Source organism: Passer domesticus, chromosome 6 (assembly GCF_036417665.1).
Source record: "Passer domesticus isolate bPasDom1 chromosome 6, bPasDom1.hap1, whole genome shotgun sequence".
Classification (NCBI taxonomy): Eukaryota; Metazoa; Chordata; class Aves; order Passeriformes; family Passeridae; genus Passer; species Passer domesticus.
In genome coordinates this window covers 34,625,685-34,646,374 of record NC_087479.1, presented here as the reverse complement: position 1 = coordinate 34,646,374, position 20,690 = coordinate 34,625,685, and the positions used below count along the sequence as shown (strand labels likewise).

The window sequence follows — 20,690 nt, the reverse complement described above, 5'->3', positions numbered from 1 at the left end:
ATGGGTTGGATGTGCAGGATAGACAGCTCTTAGAGCTAACCAGGCAGATGACTGTATCCTCCACTTGGGGAAGTGCAGCAAAAGTGCAGTTTGTGCTAAGCTTGTCATTCTCTGCTGGGACAGAAGGGAAGAAGGAAGAAAGAAAGTTCAGCAAAGGCGAGCAGAGTTTTGGAAAGAAGGTGTTCTTGTGCTGGAGAGCAGGGTTATCTGTAGATCTGTGGCTAACATCCTCGGAAAAGCTTTCTGGGGAAATTTCAAGTGGATAAAAACAAGGGCTGAAGAAAGCCTGTTTGTCCTTGCTCATAGTGAGTGTGTGAGGAAAGTGTGCTCCTAAAGAAAAGAAAATCAGATCTAAAAGAAATGATGGCTTAACCTGGCTCAGTAGGACTGCTAGGGCTGGGAGGGGGAAGTCAGCTGGGGCTGGCTGGTTTGAACTCAGTGTTTTCTGGGAATGCAGACGTAGCAGTGTAAAGGCATAAACTGCTGTGTTTTCACCTTTGACACAGTAGCTGCCTACTTCAGCTACCCTAACTAGTAATGAGAGCTTGATGAGCCTCAGAGCTACTCTGGATGTTAATAGCACAAATAGACTAGAACCTGTTTCCCTGAATCACTGGAAATTTATGGTTCACAGTTTTCAAGGCAGTTTGCTGATATAAATTGAAAGAGACCAAGTTGTTAAATGGGAAATAGTCTAAATTAGATGATTCTGTGTATATTAACATTCATTCAAGCAGTAAAAGGCCTGGATGCTTAAGGATATATTTTAAATTTAGAAAATTTGAGGTACTAGCAATCTGGTGTTAAGTTGTTAGTATAGAGATTCCTAGGGGAACCAGAGACTGTATGAAAGAATTACTTGCTTAATTAGTGAGATATTTGCTGTCCCACTTAAGTACATCATGGGAGTCCAGATGCAATGTACGAAATAGCGAGTTCACAGTTACCCCAGACGGTCTATTGCAGTCATTGCTCCTCAGCATGTTTTAGTGAACTTAAAAATAATTTTAAAAAATAATAAGAAATGGGATAAAATAATTGTAACATTGAATAACTTCCTCATTTTTAAATATTGCAAGTTAATACAAAGTTTTGGAATATGGCTCAGAAACTTAATTATTAAAGGCAAGTATTAATCCATGATTATATGGATGTTTTTCTTCTTTCATTGTGTAAATAATACTTTTCAAAAGGGGCTGTAGGGCTATAGTGAATGTCAAGAAGACTTTGTGCAGTTCTGCTTATGGTCCTTCACAGACTGTTGTCAGCTGATGCAGAAAAAGGTGTGCTGGTCACACGTTCTGACAGCAAAGGTAATGCCTTGGGCTGTAAAATGCTCTTAGGCATATTGACAGCGATTGATAAAGAGATGGGGCATCTCTTGGGTCATATGCAAGAAGAAGGTGTTTATTCTTCGTGTAGAAGGGTTTATATAGTTTTACAACATCAGCTAAAATTTTCCACTACTAAACAATAACTACATCATTCATGTCTCTTAACTATGTTGCTTAACCACAGTTCTGCAGGTGCAGTTCTACCTGGCTACTCTAAAACAACGTATAACATTCCTTTCACTTCCCCCTCACACTCCTGTTCATTGTTGCCATGATTTCTGTCCCACCAAGGGTAGCACATCTGTGTTGGTTTCAGCCCTGCTCCCTAGCTGAAACCCCACATATAGGAAGTATGCATGTATCCTTGCAAAGTATTCTTGGCTTTTCTGTGTTGGGGTTGCATGGGAAGGGAGCAGAAATGGGGTATGAAGTAAAGCCAGAAAAGGCACAGAAGCAAGGAGTAGGACACACTGCAGAAATGAAACTCCTTGGCCCCTTCATCCCAATCCCTGCAGCCATGTAGGCCTTCCAGTTTCCAGCTTGAGCTGTCACATGGCTGAATTATGGCAGGAGTACCACAAAAAGCCAGCTTGTCTGCCAGGCCAGCACTTGAAGATCCCAATTCTGCAAGGAAATATCAGTCTGGAGTCCTTTTTTCTTAAATTGCTTTAATTATTTACCTAGCAGTGGTCCCATTTTTGCCAGTTAACTATAAACCATTAGGGAGCACTGTGTAGGTCAAGGAATCTGATAAAATCATTAATTTTCTTCTGATATTAACTAGAAGAAAGTGTTTGAATCTGTACTGAAATTACACAACACAGTGTTTTATGGACTCCACTACATTTTGCTCAGAGGTTGAAAAAGGATGTTAGATGTTCTTGCATGGACATTTAGACATGCTGAGATGAGGAGGAGAAAGCCTTCTTCATTCTGTATTCAAGTTCTCTATGCTTTTCAAGCTTTACTTAATCTTTCCTTCAGCTGCTGGTATATCCTATTTTTGCTTCTGAGTTTGTTCATAGTGCATAAATACTCCTAAAAATCCTAAACAGGGGATGTAAGAGCACTGATCAGCTGAATATGTGGTTCTGAAGCTGTGGTATGAAGCTGGAAAACAAACTAAACACAGTCGTGCACATGGACTTCTGTGGCTGTGGTTATAAAACAAGACAACTTAGCCAAAATGCTGCTTCAGAGAAAGCACTTTGTTACTGCTGTCTTTAAATGCTGTTTGAGATGCTGGTGCCAGAACGTGTATGCTGCTGTTCAAGGTGAACAGTGCAGTATGGAGATGTGGGCTGGTGTGAAAGGCCCTAATGATGGAAGATGGGCTGGAGATGGAGGAGGGCTTGGATAAATCTGAGGATTCAACAGCTGCTGCTAAAGGACAAGGTTTGTGCTTCTGTCGATGACTTGGAAGCATCTGTGCTGATTCTTTGCAAAGCAGGTCCTACTTGCCCAAAAGTTTTTAATGCATTTTTTTGCATAAGGCCTTGATTTTGAAGCAGTTAAATTTAAAGGGATTTGTTCTCAAAGTCTTCAATTATCTGAAATAGATTCCAACAGTCATGTCATTTAACATTTTAGAGGTGAGATTGTAGGCTGCCCTTTAACAGGGGCAACCATTTCTGATGCAGAACTAAACAGCAGAAGAGGCAGAGATTCAACATCTAGCATTGAGAAAAACCCCAGTGTTAAGCTGGTGTGCCCACCATGATTCCCCTGGCAGTGGGGAGGGGTGGGAGGAGAAGGAGGATGGCAGATAGTTGTCAAATGGCTGTTACTTGTCAAGTGCTGATCTATTTTAAAATCACCAAAATGAAAGCTGCGGGACAGGGATGAGTTAACAGGAGGGCAATCCAAGTGTGCCACAAAGCTGTCCTGAGATTTTGATTCAGAGAGAAACTCAACTTGCTTGACATGCCTTTTAAAGGTATTCCATACATTTCCCATATGGATTAACTCCTAAGGTGCTGAAAGTAGAATGCTTGCTTTGTGAAACCAGCAGTGATGGCGTATTTCTGTCATTTAACAATTGTCCAGGTAGATTCTTTGCAATGCTATGTTGCTTTTGCACATATACTTTTCATGAGGGTGCTTGATACACTTAATCTATCTGAACATAGCTTGAAATATGTAGCAAAGTATGGATTAAAATAATGCAATAATACTGTGTAAATCCTGTCTGTACAATCAGTGCCCTGTTGAAGATACAATTACTGAGCATTAGTGATCTATTAGCAATTCTCAACCCATTGATTTCCAAGGTGGCAATATCAAATTAGTGCAATGTTCTTGTTATCTAAATACACATTGGTGGTTGTTGTTTTATAAGGAAGGGTCATACAAATGTTCCTGCAAGTTGGGAAGCATGACTGCTAAGAAGAATGTGGAGCAAAGAAAACGAGAGATTAGTGCAAGTGACACATAGTGCAGATGGTGAAAGGGATGAGTCAGACTTGGATGTGCTAATAGCTGTTATTGATGAAGGAACTCTTTCTCAAACAGTTGTTAGCATGGTTTATCATTTGGGGACCTGTGTGTTTATCCCCAGTCTTTAACAACACAGACTGTTGAAGAGCTGACACACATAGCCACTTGCTCACAGCTGCTTGCACACATGGCTGCATGGAGATCTTCTCCAGCAAGATGATCTCTGCCAGAATCAGGAACTGACTGTACTGTTTTCCCTTGGCTAAGGGGATACATGTCAATTATTGAAATAACCTTAAAAAGGCAGGAAGAGGGCCTGCCTTTAATATTTAATGTAAATATTTAATATTAAATATTAGCTTTAATATTTCACCCAGCACACCTTTAGCTTTACAAACCATAATAAGTTGCACACTAGAAGTGTCTAGTTACATACAGCAGGAGAAAAATCTGCCCATCAGCGGAGTTATGTGGGTCAGAGGGGATGTTCTTCTTGCCTTTCACTTCTTTCACTGCCTAAACAGTTCCCCACTTTTAGAAGAGGCTGCACTGGTTGTGCTTCTTTCAGCATGATATTAATGAACATTTGCATGGTAGGGACAATTCCAAACAAGGGAACTTGGGTCCAAATGTCGTACAAATTCAAATAGTCTTTGCTGGACCAAGTGTTTGTTTGGAGTGGAGACAATGCCATAGCTCTCTAAGCAATAGTTCACAGGCACCAACTGTTTTCTAGGAATCTGGTCTTTTTCCAAATCCCTGGTTTTGGACTTGGATTTGCAGAGCTTCTTGAAGTTCTGTCCTCTCTCTGAATGGAAGAAACCTTCACACAGATAACTTTGCCTCTGGTCAGCTATTGCAAAAGATGCCTCAGATGGTTACAGGAACTCGGCAAAAGGCACAACTGCCCCACAACAATGAAGATCTGCTCTCATGTGGAAAGGAATTTGACTATGAGCCATAGCAACTGTATCTGGCCACAAATCCTGCTACAATAGCAGCCTTAGAATACTGAAGTCATGTAAGAGTCATCAATATGAAATATATATTTAAGTGCTCTTTTGCTCATTAGTAGCACAACCTATAAAAACACCATGAAGTGTAGGCACACAGTTTGTGGTAAGTGGGAGTGGGGCTGTGCTGAGCCTCATCCCCAATGGGCTGCAGCTGTGAGCAGCAGGTGAGCAGCATTGAAGGGAATGAGACCTGGAGTGCTGAGGTGCACTGACCAAGCACCAAAGAGCACACAGGTGCAGTGCATGAACCATAAGGGTATAGAAAGCTGGCCTCAAGAACAAGAAAGAGCAGATGCCTGCAGCCTTCTCAAGTGCCATAATGGTACTTTGCACTAGTAGGTACCTGAAGCCTTCTGATGAGGTAGGTGTTACTCAGTTTGGGCAAATGCTTAAAGCTTTCTGAATTTGTATGGTGATAGTCTGTGTAATGTGGCTGTCTCAACTTTGACATATGCTGTGGCATGAAGATCTAGAGCTTTTGATGTCTTTGGGCAAGAGTGTCTTGCCTTGTCTTTGTAAGACAAGACAAACTCTATCTTAGTACCCTTTGCATGAAACTTTGCTTTTCTGCCTGTGGAGGAGTAAATTTTTATCTGAAATTAAAAAGAAATTTGACCACTAGCTTTTCTACCAGTGTAATGCTGCAGGAAGAAGTATACTTGGCTTCCTAAATGGTTCTTGGTTGCAACCTTTGCTATTAACAGTATGAAACTCTTTTGCATTTTTTGGAAATTAATGAGAAAACCTTATCAAACCTCTTGGATATTTGAAAATAATTTTCAACAGGCATCACTAGTGATTGAACTAGATAGGTGATACTCTTTACTAGAATAGAGGCTTAGCACAAGGGAAATTAAGCCACTAACTAGAAAACCTGCTAAGACAGTATTGTATTTTAAGTTAGTCTGGTAAAAGTTTTACATCCCTGTATAAAACCTACATAATGATATAACTTAAAATACTGTTATTGTGTTACTAGTCTTCTCCTCCAGTTCACAAATTTTACCAAAATACATACAAGTGTTAAAAGTTTATGGATCCTGCTGTTGACCTGCTGTCATTGAGGGAAAATTATTCATTTATTCCCCTTTTTCTGCCCTCAGTCATGAGTCAGAATAATCAAATTTTACTTCTTGCAACCCAAATAAAAATTATTCATTACTGCACCATGAGGTGCTTCATTAGATGCCTCTGAAAGATAGGAGTTGTTCCCTTGTTCTTTCCTGCTAAATATTTTATTGATTGAATCAAAGATTTACAATAGAGGATGCTTTTTCTTTGTACTGTAATCCTGTAGGATGTCCTTGGGATTCTGCTTTCTAGGAGCCATTCAGCTGATTTATTAAGAAAGTGAGCAAGGTCTAACTTGCCCGGATTATTATTGGAATCTTTTGAAATTAGGTAAAGCAAGCTTGTTATCTAGCTCTGTGTAAGAGTTGCTGCTCTTAATAAGGCTGCATGTTTTTACTGTGTATCTACTTACTTAAAAGTTCAAAATCTAGGCCTCACCCTTTGCTGCACACAGTCCAAATCCCTTTGGGTTGTTGATACTAAATAATGTGATAATAGAATTTAGGAAGGATAGGAACCTTTCAATTAAAAAAAAATAAGTCCTTTTCTCATCTAGTACAGCAGGTAGTGTTTATGCTTCCTCCTTGTCTCTTTTAAGGAGTTACCCAGATCTCACCCCAACACTCCCTGAATAGATCTTCAAGCTATATCTGCTTTTTCTGTTGGGATTTTTTTCTTTCTTCTCCTACTCTCCTGGTTCTTGTGGTATTTCTCCTGACTTATCTCTCATTCTCTTCAGCTCTGTATGTGCAGCCCTCTACCAAAAGCAATGTAAGCCTTAGCCCCTTTTCTAGAGTGCCTGAGTGATCCCAGAAATGCCTTTGCTTTGGGCAGTGATGTCTGTTTATGTTTGGAGTGCAGACTGCTGAAGTCGTTCAGAGAGCATATTAAATAATTCTAGCTTTTCTACTAGCTTCAATATGTACTATGTTGATTATGATGGATTCTTACCTTTGTTATCAAACTTCAAGTCAGCTGAACTTCCACATATGGAAGTAGGTTTCAGGGTGTTGATGTGAGCCCTGGGAAGAGATTCGTGTTGTTTCACTCCTCCATGAACTTCAGTTTTCCTATTCCTTCACTGTTCAAATTTACCAGAAATGAAAGTAAGACTTTCTGCTTACACTTTTCCAGATTGCTTCCTGTGCCTTTTTGTAACAATACAGTGTTTTCTATGCTCCTGTCCTCCAGAACGAAGCTGATCTTAAGAGATGGTATGATTTTTTGGTTGAGATGCCAGTGGAAAGCTGTATCAACTTTCTAGTCTTTTTGCTGATACTTTGCAAGTCAGAAGAGTGCCAACCCAAAAGACTGTCTGTGGAAGGAGTTTCTCTTTAAGGGACTCCTCTGGGAAGCTGTCAGTTCTCAGCTCATTGAAGAGTCACAGACTGGGTTGTGCCTCCCACAAACTTTGAAGCTATATAGTGGTTGGAGCCAGTCCTCTACAGATGATAGCACTGAGAGAGACTCAGGAAGGGATGATCTATTAATATTGCAGTGAAGCAAGTGGAAGATCTCCCAACAGGTAGTGAATTGCTTTCTGGGACAATTTAATGAAGCTATAGTGACCCTGTAGTGTTGAGGGAGGAATACTTGTGATCATTAGAGGTAGTTATCTTATTTCTGTGGAGAACCGTGTAATTAGTGGTGTTCTAACAGCTGCTTTCCATTTACAGGTTGTTACACTCTTGTATCTTGTTCAGAACTGAAGATCACTTGAGGATATTGGCAGATAAGGTTCTTTTATCTACAAAATGCCCTTTCCTTTCCTTGGCTTTATCTTTCCCTCTTTCAAGCATCAACTGTTATGGCAACAGGAAGGTGGGAGGCAAATAAGCAGCTGGCAGTCTTCCTAATGGGCAGAAACATAGGCTGGAATCCCTCCTGAATTCTACAGCACAGTGGTAGAACTGCACTAACATTGCTAACAGTGGCATAGAGTGCATTTTGTGCTTGCAGGGTAGCTGGATTTAATGAGGTGAGATACTGCTCATGCTCAACTGTCTACCAAAGCTGAACAATGTGATGCATGCAAATGCAGAAAACATAGTTTAAGGTTTAAAATGGCTTTCCTTATTTGTTTTTCAGAACAAAATGATAAAACATGGTTTGGGCTGCAAAACTCTGACCTGGTTGCTTACTTATTGATTCGGGACTACTTCAAGAAGGAAAAAAAGAGGGACATTGTCGTTGCCTCTCTTAATCTGGCTTTAATGCAATGCCCTTCTTTTAGCCTTGCAGGTTTTCCACAAATGAGAGGAAGTGTGTGTGGGGGGAAGTAGGTTTGACAGCTATGGAATTAATACTGGTGTTCCAGGGTTTGATTTCCAATATTACTTGTATTTAGTCCCAGCTGCTGCTAGTGTCTTTTGTTGGACCCTTACTCTGCAGACAGTTTTTCTGACATATTTCTATTGTGTTTGAATTATTTTCTTTCTTTTGTCTGCTGAAAGTTTCCTTAGCTCAGACTCTTCCCAGTTACAGGATATAAAGAAGGTAATTTTACAATCAATTTGCCAATAAAATGACAATGTTTGGTAACTTACCTTTATTTGACCACACATCTGAATTTTGCAGAATTACCAGGTTCAATGTGGCAGATTGTCTTGATGTGATTGAAAGGCTGAATGTCCATTGTTGTCTGTGAATGGAGGTAAATGCATATTTCCAATCTCAGTCTTACTCTCTTAACTTTGATTGAAGTGCCAATCCAAACTCCATTGCCTGCCATCATCTGCTTATTAACTTGAAATTAATCCAGAGTTTAAACATTCTCCATGCTTCAGGGCAGTTCAAATTTGAATTTCCAGGAAGAGAAGGATCTAGAGGTAGACAGGAGGGAAAGCCGGTGGGGTTCCCTAATTACTAGAAGTGTTTTAATTAAGTGGAGTAGAGCTACACAAATTTGATAATCTGAGTTCCTCTTCAGACTACTGGTGTCTTTTTGGAGGTACCTGCACTGGTAGTTCCTTCTCACAGCACCACTGTTGTGAGAGCCATTTTATCCTGCTGTTTTTAATGGAAGTTAAACCAGGAGTGATAGTATTTGAAGGCTGTCACGTCTGGCTGACAACTACTTCACCTCCATTTTCATGCCCTCAGCTTTGTTTCTAAGCATCCCCTGCAAAAGTACACCTTAAATATCCAGACTTCTGCATGCCTGAGTTAGATATGAACTACCTATAAAATCCATTTGTCTGAGAGCTATTCAAAAGTCAGCATTTAGACGTGTAAGGTATGAGAATGTGTGTCCGTGTCTGGTGGCAGACTTTGGCTTTAATCCTAAAATACCTTCCAGGTTGCAGCTATGAATAGAACTGCTGTAAGCAGCAGTGGATATGGCCAGCTCAGCATGTGTCGAGCTGTATGGTGACAAGTGTCAATAGAACAGCTCTTCTGGAGTCACTATTACTTTTAGGGTTGGGACATCTCAGAATACTGCAGCTGCTGCCTCTTGCACTGAGATGCTAAAACCCTTACTTAGGCCCCTGCTAGCTTCTACTCCCAGCCATCTAGAAGCAGAGCAGAAGGAATTGGAGCCATTACAGCACTCTGGGGTTGGAAGGGTGGAGGAATCGGGGCCGGGGCATCGGGCTGCATGAAACCATGTGGCAGTGAAAAAGTACTGAATTAACTGTGGTGCTCAGGGCAAGCTGTGACCCAGCTTGTCGGGAATGAAAAGGAGTTTCAGTCTCTACAAACTCCCCTAGAAAGTGTGGTAGTGCTGCTTGCATAGAGCCCATGAATGAAAGCCTCCTGGGAAGCATGTTTGCAGTGTGGGCATCAGTAGAGGCAGTGGCAGGGATCTCCTCTATGGAGCAGCATGTGCACAGTGATGCAGTCCTGGCTGTGTGACACAGGGGCTGCTGCCCAGGGCCTATTCTGTCCTGCCCCCTGGAATCATGCTCGCATCCAGACTCTGCTGCTGTCTATAAAGAGCATGGTGAGTTCAGATAGGATAAGTGGGCATCAACCTGTGGGCATATATTGAAAACTGTAAGGAGGCCCAGCAGCAGGGTTATCCTTTTTTTTTTTTTTTTTTTTTGTGGAAGGAATCACTGGCAATTCCTTTTTAAAAGCATTATAGGAGCATTTAGGCTTTAGCGAACAGAGGCTTGGCACCACAAGTTTTCCTCACTGTGAGCACTTTGCAGAATTGGGCTGCACCTCATTATGCAGGTTCCACTGGCACATTAACATTCCTTCTTTCCCTACACCTTGTCTTGTTCTCCAGGCATGGTTAGGACCCTTCCTCTTTCCCCCATGCCATGATTCCCAAACCTGTGAATTGCTCTTGTTTCCTAGCACTGAAATCTGTTCTCCCTGTGTCTTTTGGATCTGATTTTGCTTCCGAGTTCAGTGAGGCTTCTGTCCATAGTTTCAATATATTGGTAGAAGGGCATTGTTTTTTAAATGCAAAGCAACTAACATAAATTCTGAACAGGGAATCCCTTTTAAAGTGTAATTAATTTTAAGGCAAAATGCTTTCAAAAAAACCCCAAAAAGCCTGAAAAATGAATCCTTTAACTACACAAAGAAAAATTAATTTGGCACATTGAATAACATGTTAATAAGCATCTTTAAGACAGATGATGGTTTTGATTTTTGAGTCCTGTGACACAGCTGATGAATTATATATATGGTTATGGCACTTCTGAATTATAAGTCTCATCACAACTGAAGGCAAATGTCAAAGGCACCATGTGTTAGAAAAAGATAGATAGTTTGTTTGGCAGGTATGGCTTATTCAGGAAGCAGGCTTCTGTTTTATCCATACTCTGCAGTGCTCAATTGGGTGTATGTCGCTATAGGACATGAAACAACACGACGCAGACGTGCTGCTGCGTCAACATGTTCTCAAGGGGAAAAGGGAAGTTTATTTTCTGACTCCAACATTTATAGATTTCCAAAGGTGACAGTGGATTGGAGGGTGAAAGTGCCACCTCTCCAATGACACTGGATAAACCAACAGTCCATCAAATTTCTCCTCTTCCATAAAAGAATGCAAAACAATAAGTTGTTTACAGAAAGTGTGTGAGAAAGTTTGCTACAAGAATGCAAACATCAGAAGGTGTAGAAAATCTTAAAAAATCAGGGCGACAGGTGTATCCATTCTTTGAGCACCCATCCCGTGGCTGAATGCCTCCTCCTCATTTAGGTAAACAGTGTTTTCTTTGATAATGGAGAAGGAAGAGAAGGTGTGATCAGTGAATCCTTTCTCTTTGGCACTCTTCTAGTAAGCAGAACATGTCTGTCACCTCTGCAGTTTGGAGGTGCAACATGTGCTGGGTTAGAACTGAGTTGCTGTAAGGAAAAATGTTTGTGGCCATGTCCTCTCCTCTTGCTGACTTTGTCTTCCTGAGTGAGAGCAGGTTTCTCCTGCCAGTGCTCAGAGCTCTGGCCTGGCCTTTTTCCAGCAAACAGAAGACTTCTGACATTCAGGCTGAGCAAAGGACATCTGATGCTAAGCTTATTTCTCCTGATCTTCCAGGGATTCTCTGAGAGGCAAAAGCTTTCCTAGAAGACCTGGCTCTGAAATGGTTCCCTGTAGAGTTTTCATCTGGTCTCTTTTAACCTCTCATTTCTGTTAGTGCAGAGAGCTTATTCTGGGGATAAATCTAACAACCTTGGTGCTGACTTTTGAGAGCAGAGTGAAGTGTGTCCTCCCCCACTTTGAGCAGAAACAGCTGCAGTCTACAGACTTTGCTCATGAGTGGGTGCTGTGCTTCCCAGGCAGTGTCTGTGTGAATGTGAGCTGGTCAAAAGGGAAGTGGAAGATCATTGGAAACAGCATCATGCTTGCAGCACTGATAGTGGAGCATCCTCCAGGAAATACGTTGTATCCACCAGAAACCCAAACCAGAATGTTTCCTGCTGAGCCTATGCATGTTCTCCCTTCACCTTAGAAACTAGTGTAACTCAGTGAGACTGGGAGTCTCCAGGCACAAGGACCATCATAACTCTGCAGGAAGGAACAAAGTATGGTTTGGGCCAGCATGCTGGAAGGATGAGGTTGGTATGAATGAGAGCAGAGGTATTAATTTCCTTATAGATTGACCTAAGTGAGTCAGACTCTGGATAGGGTATGGCCCTTGTTGAGTAAATCTAAAGATGAGATTACCAAAGAATTTTGACTCTGTAACTGTTCCAGTAGAACACACATCAAGGAAAAGTAGAGCTGCCAGGTGTGGCAAGCACCTGTACAAATATTGTCCCTAGCAATCCCTAGTGGTTGGAGATGCCATTGTGTACATGTGAAACATACCTCTGATAGCACCTTGATTCCCATAGCTCTGTGTCTCTTTCTCATAAATCCTCATCTCTTGCCTACCTTTCTACTTACACCCACTCGCTGCAATTTCTGTGCTGTTGTGGTCCTTAACCAATCTCTGTAAACTCAGAGACTCTGCTGGATGGTGGTTTTTGAAATATTTATGCTTTCTGCTTTTAACTATTTCCTACTTGCTTCCTTCTGGATGCTGTCTCCTTCACAGATTCTAGAGCTGTGATGAGGCAACACAGGGCAGTTTACAGGGAGCTCTTCAGATTACGTTCTGTTGTGATTCTTCAGTTCCTACAGAAATGATTGATTCCCTCTTGCATTGTAGTTCCAGGAAGGCAGGCTCCTCTTTCACCAGTGATGAGTGGTGGAGTAAAGTACATACAAGGGAGATGGGGATGTAGCCCTGATGAAAATGCTGTTGGAATGGAAAGTAGGGTTACTTCTTTGCTGTTACACACCCTATGGATATCTGAAAGAACTCACACATGAGAGTTTCCTTTCTGCTAGCAGTAGGTTTCACAAATGGATAGTTCAGGTGTTCTCAGTTGATACAGGAGTATCTTGGCAGTAACACAGCCAAGCTGCAGCAGAGGATATTGTTTACTGTTCCTCAGCTGCTGGGGTCAGGATGCATTTCTGGGTTGGATAAGTTTAACTGAGTGGCAGGGACAGGAGATGTCACTAAGCAGATTTTAAGAAATTTCATTCAAACCAACAGTTTTTAGAATCTAGCATCTGAATTTCTTTTCCCATACCAGGTACAAGGGATATGATTAACACAGATTTCAAAAGCAATGTACTTCAGTATAATGGAAAACACTGACCTGTATCTGATTCCATTTGGGATCTTGGTAACCATTGCAAATGTGGCCAAGCTGAATTCCATCAGCATAGCAAGATTTCAAGAGCCCCTCTGGAGTGTGCCCAGAATATAAAACACAGCCAACACCCCTGCATTATTAGCATCATGTCCCTCTGAGAGAGTGATGTGGATGTGTGTGATTTGGTAGCTAAAGGGGGAGTAGCACTGCTTGAATTTCTAAGGATTAATTGAGACCTTGATGCTTTTAAGCTGGGGAAGGAGAAAGGTTGATCTCCTGCTGGAATTCCATTTTGCAAGGAGCTCCTTTCTTTGTGTTGATAAGAGTTGTTCTATGTGTTTTTAGTAAAAACTGTGTTTTTCATCCAAAAGGCTAGTTGTTTGGGATCTTTTGCTTGTTTGTTTGTTCTCCTTTTCAGGGCAACCTTTTTCCATACAGTCTCAGTGGGATTTACCAAAAGAAGCAAATTCCCTTCTTCTCCGTTTTCCAGGGAGAGACTCAGGGCAGTGAGCAAAAGAATTCTAGCAAAGTGTTATACAGAGAATAACAGTGCACTGAACTCTAGTAAAAAGTTGGTTATATGTATGTGGTTCTATATGTAGATGTGGATATACACCTATTTGCATATATAGCTCATGAAAGCCTGAGCACCTTTGTGGAAAAATGTCCTTTCCAATATTTTTAGTTTCACTAGACTTTCCTTTTCTGCTCTAATAATCCATGTTCCTTTGAGAATAATCAAAACCTGTACCTGTAGCTTTACCCTTCAGTTAGTTTCAGTCTCTATGTTGTATTAAACCCATTCATTGTCTGACTGCCCTCTCCCTCATTCTCTGGTGATGTTTTTGGCCTATAATCTTTGAATCCTTGTTTTCTGAAATTGGTACAGTCTCTGCCATCCCAGAGGGGCCTCCAGAGCATTTCAGATGGTAATTTCAGGGCAGGATGGGGGAGGCCTGATGAATCTTAATCACATATTTCTCCTTCATTACCCTCTACCCGCTCATTTCAGCATATCTTCATATGGTGTCTTTAAAGATTGTTTTCCTTTTCTTTTGTTTTACTTTTGTTAAGGCCATATCCTTGGCTTAGTCGCTCCATAGTTCTATGTCAGAAGCATGCCCTTGTGTTACAGCAGAACCTTGCATGGCTTAGTTCTGCTGCTTTGGCACTGGGAGAACTATCTCTTCTTTTTCACTCAGTAAAGTTTCCCTTTGGTATAAATAGATTAATTGTGGTCTCAGTTGGTTCCCACTTAGAATTGTGTCCCAGACATAGCAGGCTGATGTGTCTGCCAGCCAGGGTGCTCTGATGGTAGTGCCAATGTGATGTAATTCTCATTTGCTCCATTTTATCTCTTTGGCACATCTAAGCCAAAAAAAGGGTTTGTGCTGGGCTGCTGCTTCCTGCCAGCCATTTTCATCTTTCTTATTAATGGTGAGCAGAAAATGTACAGGACACACCATTTGGGTCTGTTTCTCAAAGAACACAGGTGGTGCTGCTGCAGTGCTGTAACTGAGCTTTGTAGCTCTTGAAGAGTACCAGAAGCAGTTGCTATTTCCATGGCTACTTTGACATATTTGGTTTCTAGATCAACAAGGACTTCCCATTCAACTCAATTGATTTACAACCCAGTTGATTTATTTTCCCACCAATTTTTTTATCACTTCTAAAAATAAAAAAAAAATTCTGCTAGCAGCCCGGTTAGTTCCCTTTTCTTCATCAAATAATAGATAGTAAGGACTAAGCAGAGTTCATAGTGCAAATCAAAACAGAGACTGGGAACAGATAAGAAGCTGAGCCTGGTGTGGATGCATTCAACAAGGGTCAGTTTTCAGCTGCTGCCTCTGCCTTTTTTCCAATCAGCTTCTCTGTACATCATCTCCCTCTTCTGGCTGCTTCAGGGTTACAGAAGCAGAGGGGCTGCCCTCTAGCCTTGCAGAGATGTTGAAATCATTGTATCAGCATGAGCTCTTTGGCCAGTATTTCCTCTTGGACTCAAAGATGTCTTCTGTGGAAAGAGGAAACTGAGAGGAAATTAGATAAGACTAGAAAACACAAGTTATTTTCTCATCCTGTTGGTAAGAAAAGGACAATGCTGCTGGTTCAGGGGTAGGGGTGATATGTAGAGGCTGTTTCTTCATGCACACTTCTTATTCCTTCTGCCATTCCCCACCTCTGCTGGGTGACATTAGGAGTTAGAAAGAAAGAGATGTGCTGGTCTGGGAATTCACAGCCCTCTGACAGGAGAAAGGGAGAGAGCTGAGGAAGTGGTTAATACCCTTCTGCTCCAGTAAGACATATGAAGGATATGAGTGCAGTTTGGCTATCACTGGTGTCTTTGGAACTTGAGCTTAAGGACAAGCATTTTATCTCTTTAAGTGCAATGATGTTAAGTTTTTACTAAATATTCAGGTGTAACTGCAACAACAGTGCATATGAAATCAAGGTAGCAGGTGTGATGTGCTTTGAGGATCACAGCATTATCCTGTTGGAGTAGATGGCATAATTTAAATTCCCAGGTTCTTTAGACAAGGTTTACTGGAGACTGAAAGATACAATCCTCATGTGATTTTACAGCATGTTATAACGTTCGATTTAACATGTGACAACCAAAATATTAGTCACAAAGCAGGAAAGAAAAGTTACACTATAGGAGTAGATGTGTCATATCTGAGAAGCTGGAAGATTTTTTTTTTTCTGTCTCTAGCTATTATTGTCATCCAGTGCTGTGGCTTGTACTTACCTCTGTTAGAATACTGCTAAGACTGTTTTGGGCTTTTCAGTAAGGAGTCATTTTCTAAGCAATAATCATGTAGGAGCTTCTATTCTGGAAACACCTGTCCTTTAAACTAAGATCTTCACCCTTATTCAGAGCTGCAGATTTTTCCTTGCTGTTATTTTATACACGAGAATTATTGTTGCTATAGAAGGTGAATGTGATTATTGCTGTGCTAAGATGCCAGTAAGGGCAAGGCAAGACGCTTTTTGTTTTTTCAAGATGCAGAAAGATAAATATCTTTGTGGAATAAAATAACCAGAGTCAGGGGGTGGAATCAACAGGCAGTAGATTCTAGGAAGGGGCTTGAACAAGGCTAAAGTGTTTGGTCTGGGGAAGTCTGAAAATGCAGAGAACTGAGGATGCATGTGTATGGGTAAAGCACAGGGAGGAGCAAGCCTGCTTTGGGGTTTTTGCTTTGTTGGTGGAAAGAGACTCTTGTATATATATTTTTTGAGCCAGCAGGATGATATGTGCATAACATCTTTACTGATAAAATAATTTTTTCTTAATAGGAGCATAGATAGTCCTCTGATACTGACATACTGCCTAGGCAGCGTAGGAAGAAAAATGCTCCGTTATTTTATTTTTAACTTTATTTAATTTTTTATTAAGGTATTTTTTAACCAGAAAGAAGCAAATATCACTCTCTTTGTTAGGTTATGGCTGTGGAAGTGTGTGTTCTTTAGTGTTTGTGATCCTTATATGAAGAACTTGCACAACAGGCAAACTCTGATATATGTCTGAAGCAATGTTGACTGAAGCAGTATTTTTATATCCTTATTCCGTTACATCAAGCAAAGTTATGAGAGTGAGCAGTGTGTTCTCTCCTATTGGCTGTTCATTCCAGAGCTGGCCTTAAAAAATTATGTGCTGAGGCCCATTGCCTTCGATTTCTTCTGTGACTGAGGACTGACGAAATCTGTGTTAGCTATGGCGCTTGTTGAGAAGATCACCAAACTCAATTAATTCCAATAATAATAAGCTAGTCCATTAGTCTGCAGTGCCACCTAGCCTCCTCATCCTCTGGGCAGAAGGTAATATGGCAGGAATATTTAGGAAGATGAAAACTACTAGGAAAAACATTCATGAAATGATCTTTCCCCCACGTCATTTAAAGATAACTTCTCATGAAAAGATTTTATTCAGCAGTCTGAAAATTATTGCCCTGGTATCAGCCAGTGGCAGAAAAAAACAGGGAGAATAAGAGATTATTTTTCTTAAAAATGTTAGTTCCTTGTTCAATGCAAGTATTACTCATAATTTGTAAGGAAGCAGAAAGCTGGTGCATGACTATTAAATGTTTGAACAGTCTGATTCATCTCAAAATGATTCAGAGACTATTGATAGTAGTCCTGTCAGGAGTTGCCATTTCTGTGGTGAAGCTAGAGTGGTTAGTGACATACCAGTAGTGCTTTGTGGCATTTCAAAGCATTCATGAGTTAGAAATATGCAAGGTAGTGAAGTCAGCAAATGTAGTTTTGCTGGAATGGTGATATTCTCATCTCTGCCACCTGCAGAAATCATGTAGATTTGGCATCTGTCCTTGGGTGGGTCACAGGGCAGATTGCTGGGAGCAAAATTGCCCTGGGAAAGGGGAACCAAGACTCTGATGCCTACCCTGTCCATGCATGTCATCAGGAGCCAGGGCTGTTTCTTTCCCATTCTTCCTTCCCCGATTCTTTACTGGGTGGAAGGAAGTTGGTGTGCTTGGGTTTGGAGAGTGGCTACTGCAGCATAGCTGTTTGGCCATGTTTCATGGAAAACCATGGTCCTGGAACTGCAGGAAGAGACGAGACATTAGCAGGGATGCAGGGTAGGAACAGCATCCCAAAATCTGGCAGGATGAGTTAGGTTAGTGAGGGGTAAGAAACACATCCTCCACCAACTTTGCAAGAGGCCTTTGTACTTCTCCCGGCCTCTCTGCCTTACCTCCAGTTGAACCTTCCTCATCACTGTTGCAAAACAGAATTGTTTCTCCTCACCTTTTGGGTGGCTGGGTTGACATTTTTTTGCTGTTCAGATGATAATCTGACTTGTGTTACAGGATTGCTGATAAATGTAAAATGGGGAAGATCTATTAAAATAATTGGTTTCTGACCAATACATACCCATGACATCTGTGATAGCTTCTGTCTTCCTAAATAACAAATGTATTTAATCTGAAGCTTTGGATTTCAGTAGCTCTGTAGAAACAAACACAGCCTTTTGCTTCGGCACAGTTAAACAGAATCTCCCTTCATTTAGACTTGTGAGGGATTAACAGATAGGTCCTTTGTGAAAATCTGGAAATGATGCCTGAGCATAGGGCCACTCTCATGATGCCAACAAGAATAGGCAGAAAATGGAAAACATGCACTGCCACAGGCTGCCTTTGTGCAGTGGGCTCATTTGCCATTGCCAAGTAAGGTCATGGACTGAGCTCAACGAGTGTGGGTGGGGTGGGATGGGATGGGACATCATTACTGGTTTTTTTCGGTATGGATTTCAGCTTATATTTTAACAGTGCTCAAAACCACTGGTACCTAGAATGTGTACCACAGAAGGCTTATATGATAATTTGAGGGTGGGAGTAATAAGAGGAAAAATATCTACTGAGTTTCATACTCCAAATCCTGCTAGATTTTCTTCTTTATCAGCAGACTTTCCTCACTGTTTAATGATGCTTTTGTACATGAGTTTTGTTTGAGAAGGCACTGCAGTGGGTTTTGGCTTGACTGAGTCATTTGAGAAGTGCACACGTCTAATGGTTAGGCACAGCCTGTTTGCTCATGTGGATTTCATGAAGGGACCTGTTAGAGTGCTCTGGGCACATCTTACAGAATTTATTGGGTTAAACAAAACCCATCACTAAGCCTTGTAAAGCTGTAAAAAGCTATCCAGATTCAGAGAGCAAATGAATCAACTTAAAGGTCTAACACTAAAGCCATACCTTGCTTTTCTGAGGGAATGAACTGCCCAGTCTCTGTATCTAACCAAACAGGAGATGAGGTACTCCTGGGGAGTTAGAGAGTTGCCATTTTTGCTTAGGCGTAAATTGACAGCTCACTCTTTAAAAATAACAGGGATTTTTAAGTGAGGGGTTAAAACTGGTAAAAAAATCAACCAGCTAAAGCTGGTCATAGTAGTATGGTGTTAATAGTCATATTGAAACTATCAAAAGGCACTTGTGGGTGCACTTGCTGTCAGCTGAGGTGTTTGTTTTATTCTGTAAGCTAAAAGGTTCCTTATATTGTTGGAATGCCATAATAGCCCCAGAGAATCGCAGCACTCCATGTGCTGGCTAATCATCCAACATGAGCAGCAAGCAAAATAAGGAAAGGGAATTACATTGCAGAATTGTGAAAAAACCCCAGCAACCAACCACAGTGATTTTTAAGGGAATTCATGCAATCAAAGAAGACAGTGGAGCACCTGTAAGTACTAACCACTAACAAGCTGTAAAGACTAGCTCTTGCAAGTTGCATTTTACCCTACTTTGAACATAACAATTTAGAAAAGTAATAGGAAAGCTAAAAATTGGGACCAATTTTGAAATACCTTTCAATACTTTTTGTTTCTTTATTTTCTTTAAAAAAGTCCAGGTTCTATGAAAGGACTGCAAAGAGAGGTTTAGATATAGAAAAAGGAATACCTAAATTCTGTGAATGATACTGTGATGAGTATATGCATCTCTTTAATATCCTATACCACTAGCTTTGATCACTTTTCTGCAGAATATGACTGAGAAAGAGACCCTGGACACTAATCCATAGACAGCTTGAGAGTGCTGGAACAGTGTCACTTAGTAGCTTAGTAGGAACAAATGCTGGAGCTTCTGTCTCCTTTTCTGTGAGTTGTCTTCACCCAGTGTTAAATGCATAAAACTCTTTGGGAACAAAGCCCAGGCCTCTTGAATCCTTTGCTGTGTGGTGAGCAAGAAGGACGTAAGGTGTTGTGAGAATGTAAGACCGGGCTTCCAGTTCCCTCTAATCTAAGTAACAGGTGATTATACAAAGGGGATTCAGTGGCCCCAACAGGGTGTTTTTGAAGGAGCATGGCCTCTTTTACAAGATTCTGTGTTCAGCACAGAACCAGCACAGTAGGATGTATCAGAGCACACCAGGCAGATTGAGTGATCTGGGGGTATCACACGCCACCATGCTGATTCCTGGGCCTGTGTCACTCAGCAGGAGTGAAGAAGCACAGTGCCTCAGCTGGGGTAGCTCAGGGCAGGCTCAGCAGCAGAACAAATATTGTCCTGGTCCAAGAGGGAGGCAGCTTAGACACATTCAGGGTTGAGCAGATTGTGGGTTTTTGGATTGCATCTTATGACATGTGTTCCTGTCTTCTTTACAAGAGTGGCATTGCACCTCCCTTGAGTTCTCTTTGGTCCTGACTATACAGCAGATTATGCTGTTTGGCTGAAGTCTGATCACTTTGCTTCCACATACTTCTGTGATGTGGGGTTAATGATGTATCTTTTCTCTTGCCATTTGCCTGTCACATCTCTTTAATTACCACTTTTCATTGAGAAGGTGCACTCTTCTCCTCTGTGTTCATCTCGTGTCCAGTGCATGGGTCCCTGCCACAGCTTCCAAACATTATTATGACATAATGCAAATAAATAATGTGAAGATGTTGCTGTGGAAAAACCCTCTGAAACTAAGCCTACTTTGCTTCCCAGAAATGCAGCACAAATTACTGTGTACTGTTCCTTTTAACTGCATCTATTGGCTGCTTTTGACCCATCATAGTTTGTGCTGTGGATTTTTAATAGCAATAATGAGAACAACTACTTCCCTAATCCTTAGCATAGGAATGTTTGGCATTTTCATCCCTGTTTCCAGGTTGAAAGTCTCTGTGTACATTGTTTGGCTCTCACTTGACAGTGTTGCTTTATGTAAACAGAGGAGACAGTCCTGTGCTCCCCTGGGGCCTCTCCATGGCCCAGGAGCACCATTTCAGCCC

The 20,690-nt window shown here is 41.2% G+C and overlaps 1 protein-coding gene across 3 annotated transcripts in view; it reads left to right on the top strand.

Moving 5' to 3' along the window:
* Positions 1 to 4,989: 4,989 nt before the first annotated feature.
* LOC135303093 (deubiquitinase DESI2-like) overlaps positions 4,990 to 20,690 on the top strand; it is a 74,104-nt gene continuing 58,403 nt past the window's right edge. Inside the window, exons 1-2 of one of the 3 annotated variants that reach the window (XM_064424385.1) lie at positions 5,008 to 5,147; positions 7,534 to 7,594. In XM_064424385.1, coding sequence (XP_064280455.1) covers positions 5,143 to 5,147; positions 7,534 to 7,594 — 66 coding nt within the window. In that variant the 5' untranslated portion in view covers positions 5,008 to 5,142. Of the gene's footprint in view, positions 5,148 to 7,533; positions 7,595 to 20,690 lie in introns of all 3 variants that reach the window. The other 2 variants (XM_064424384.1, XM_064424386.1) reach the window with 2 other exon arrangements.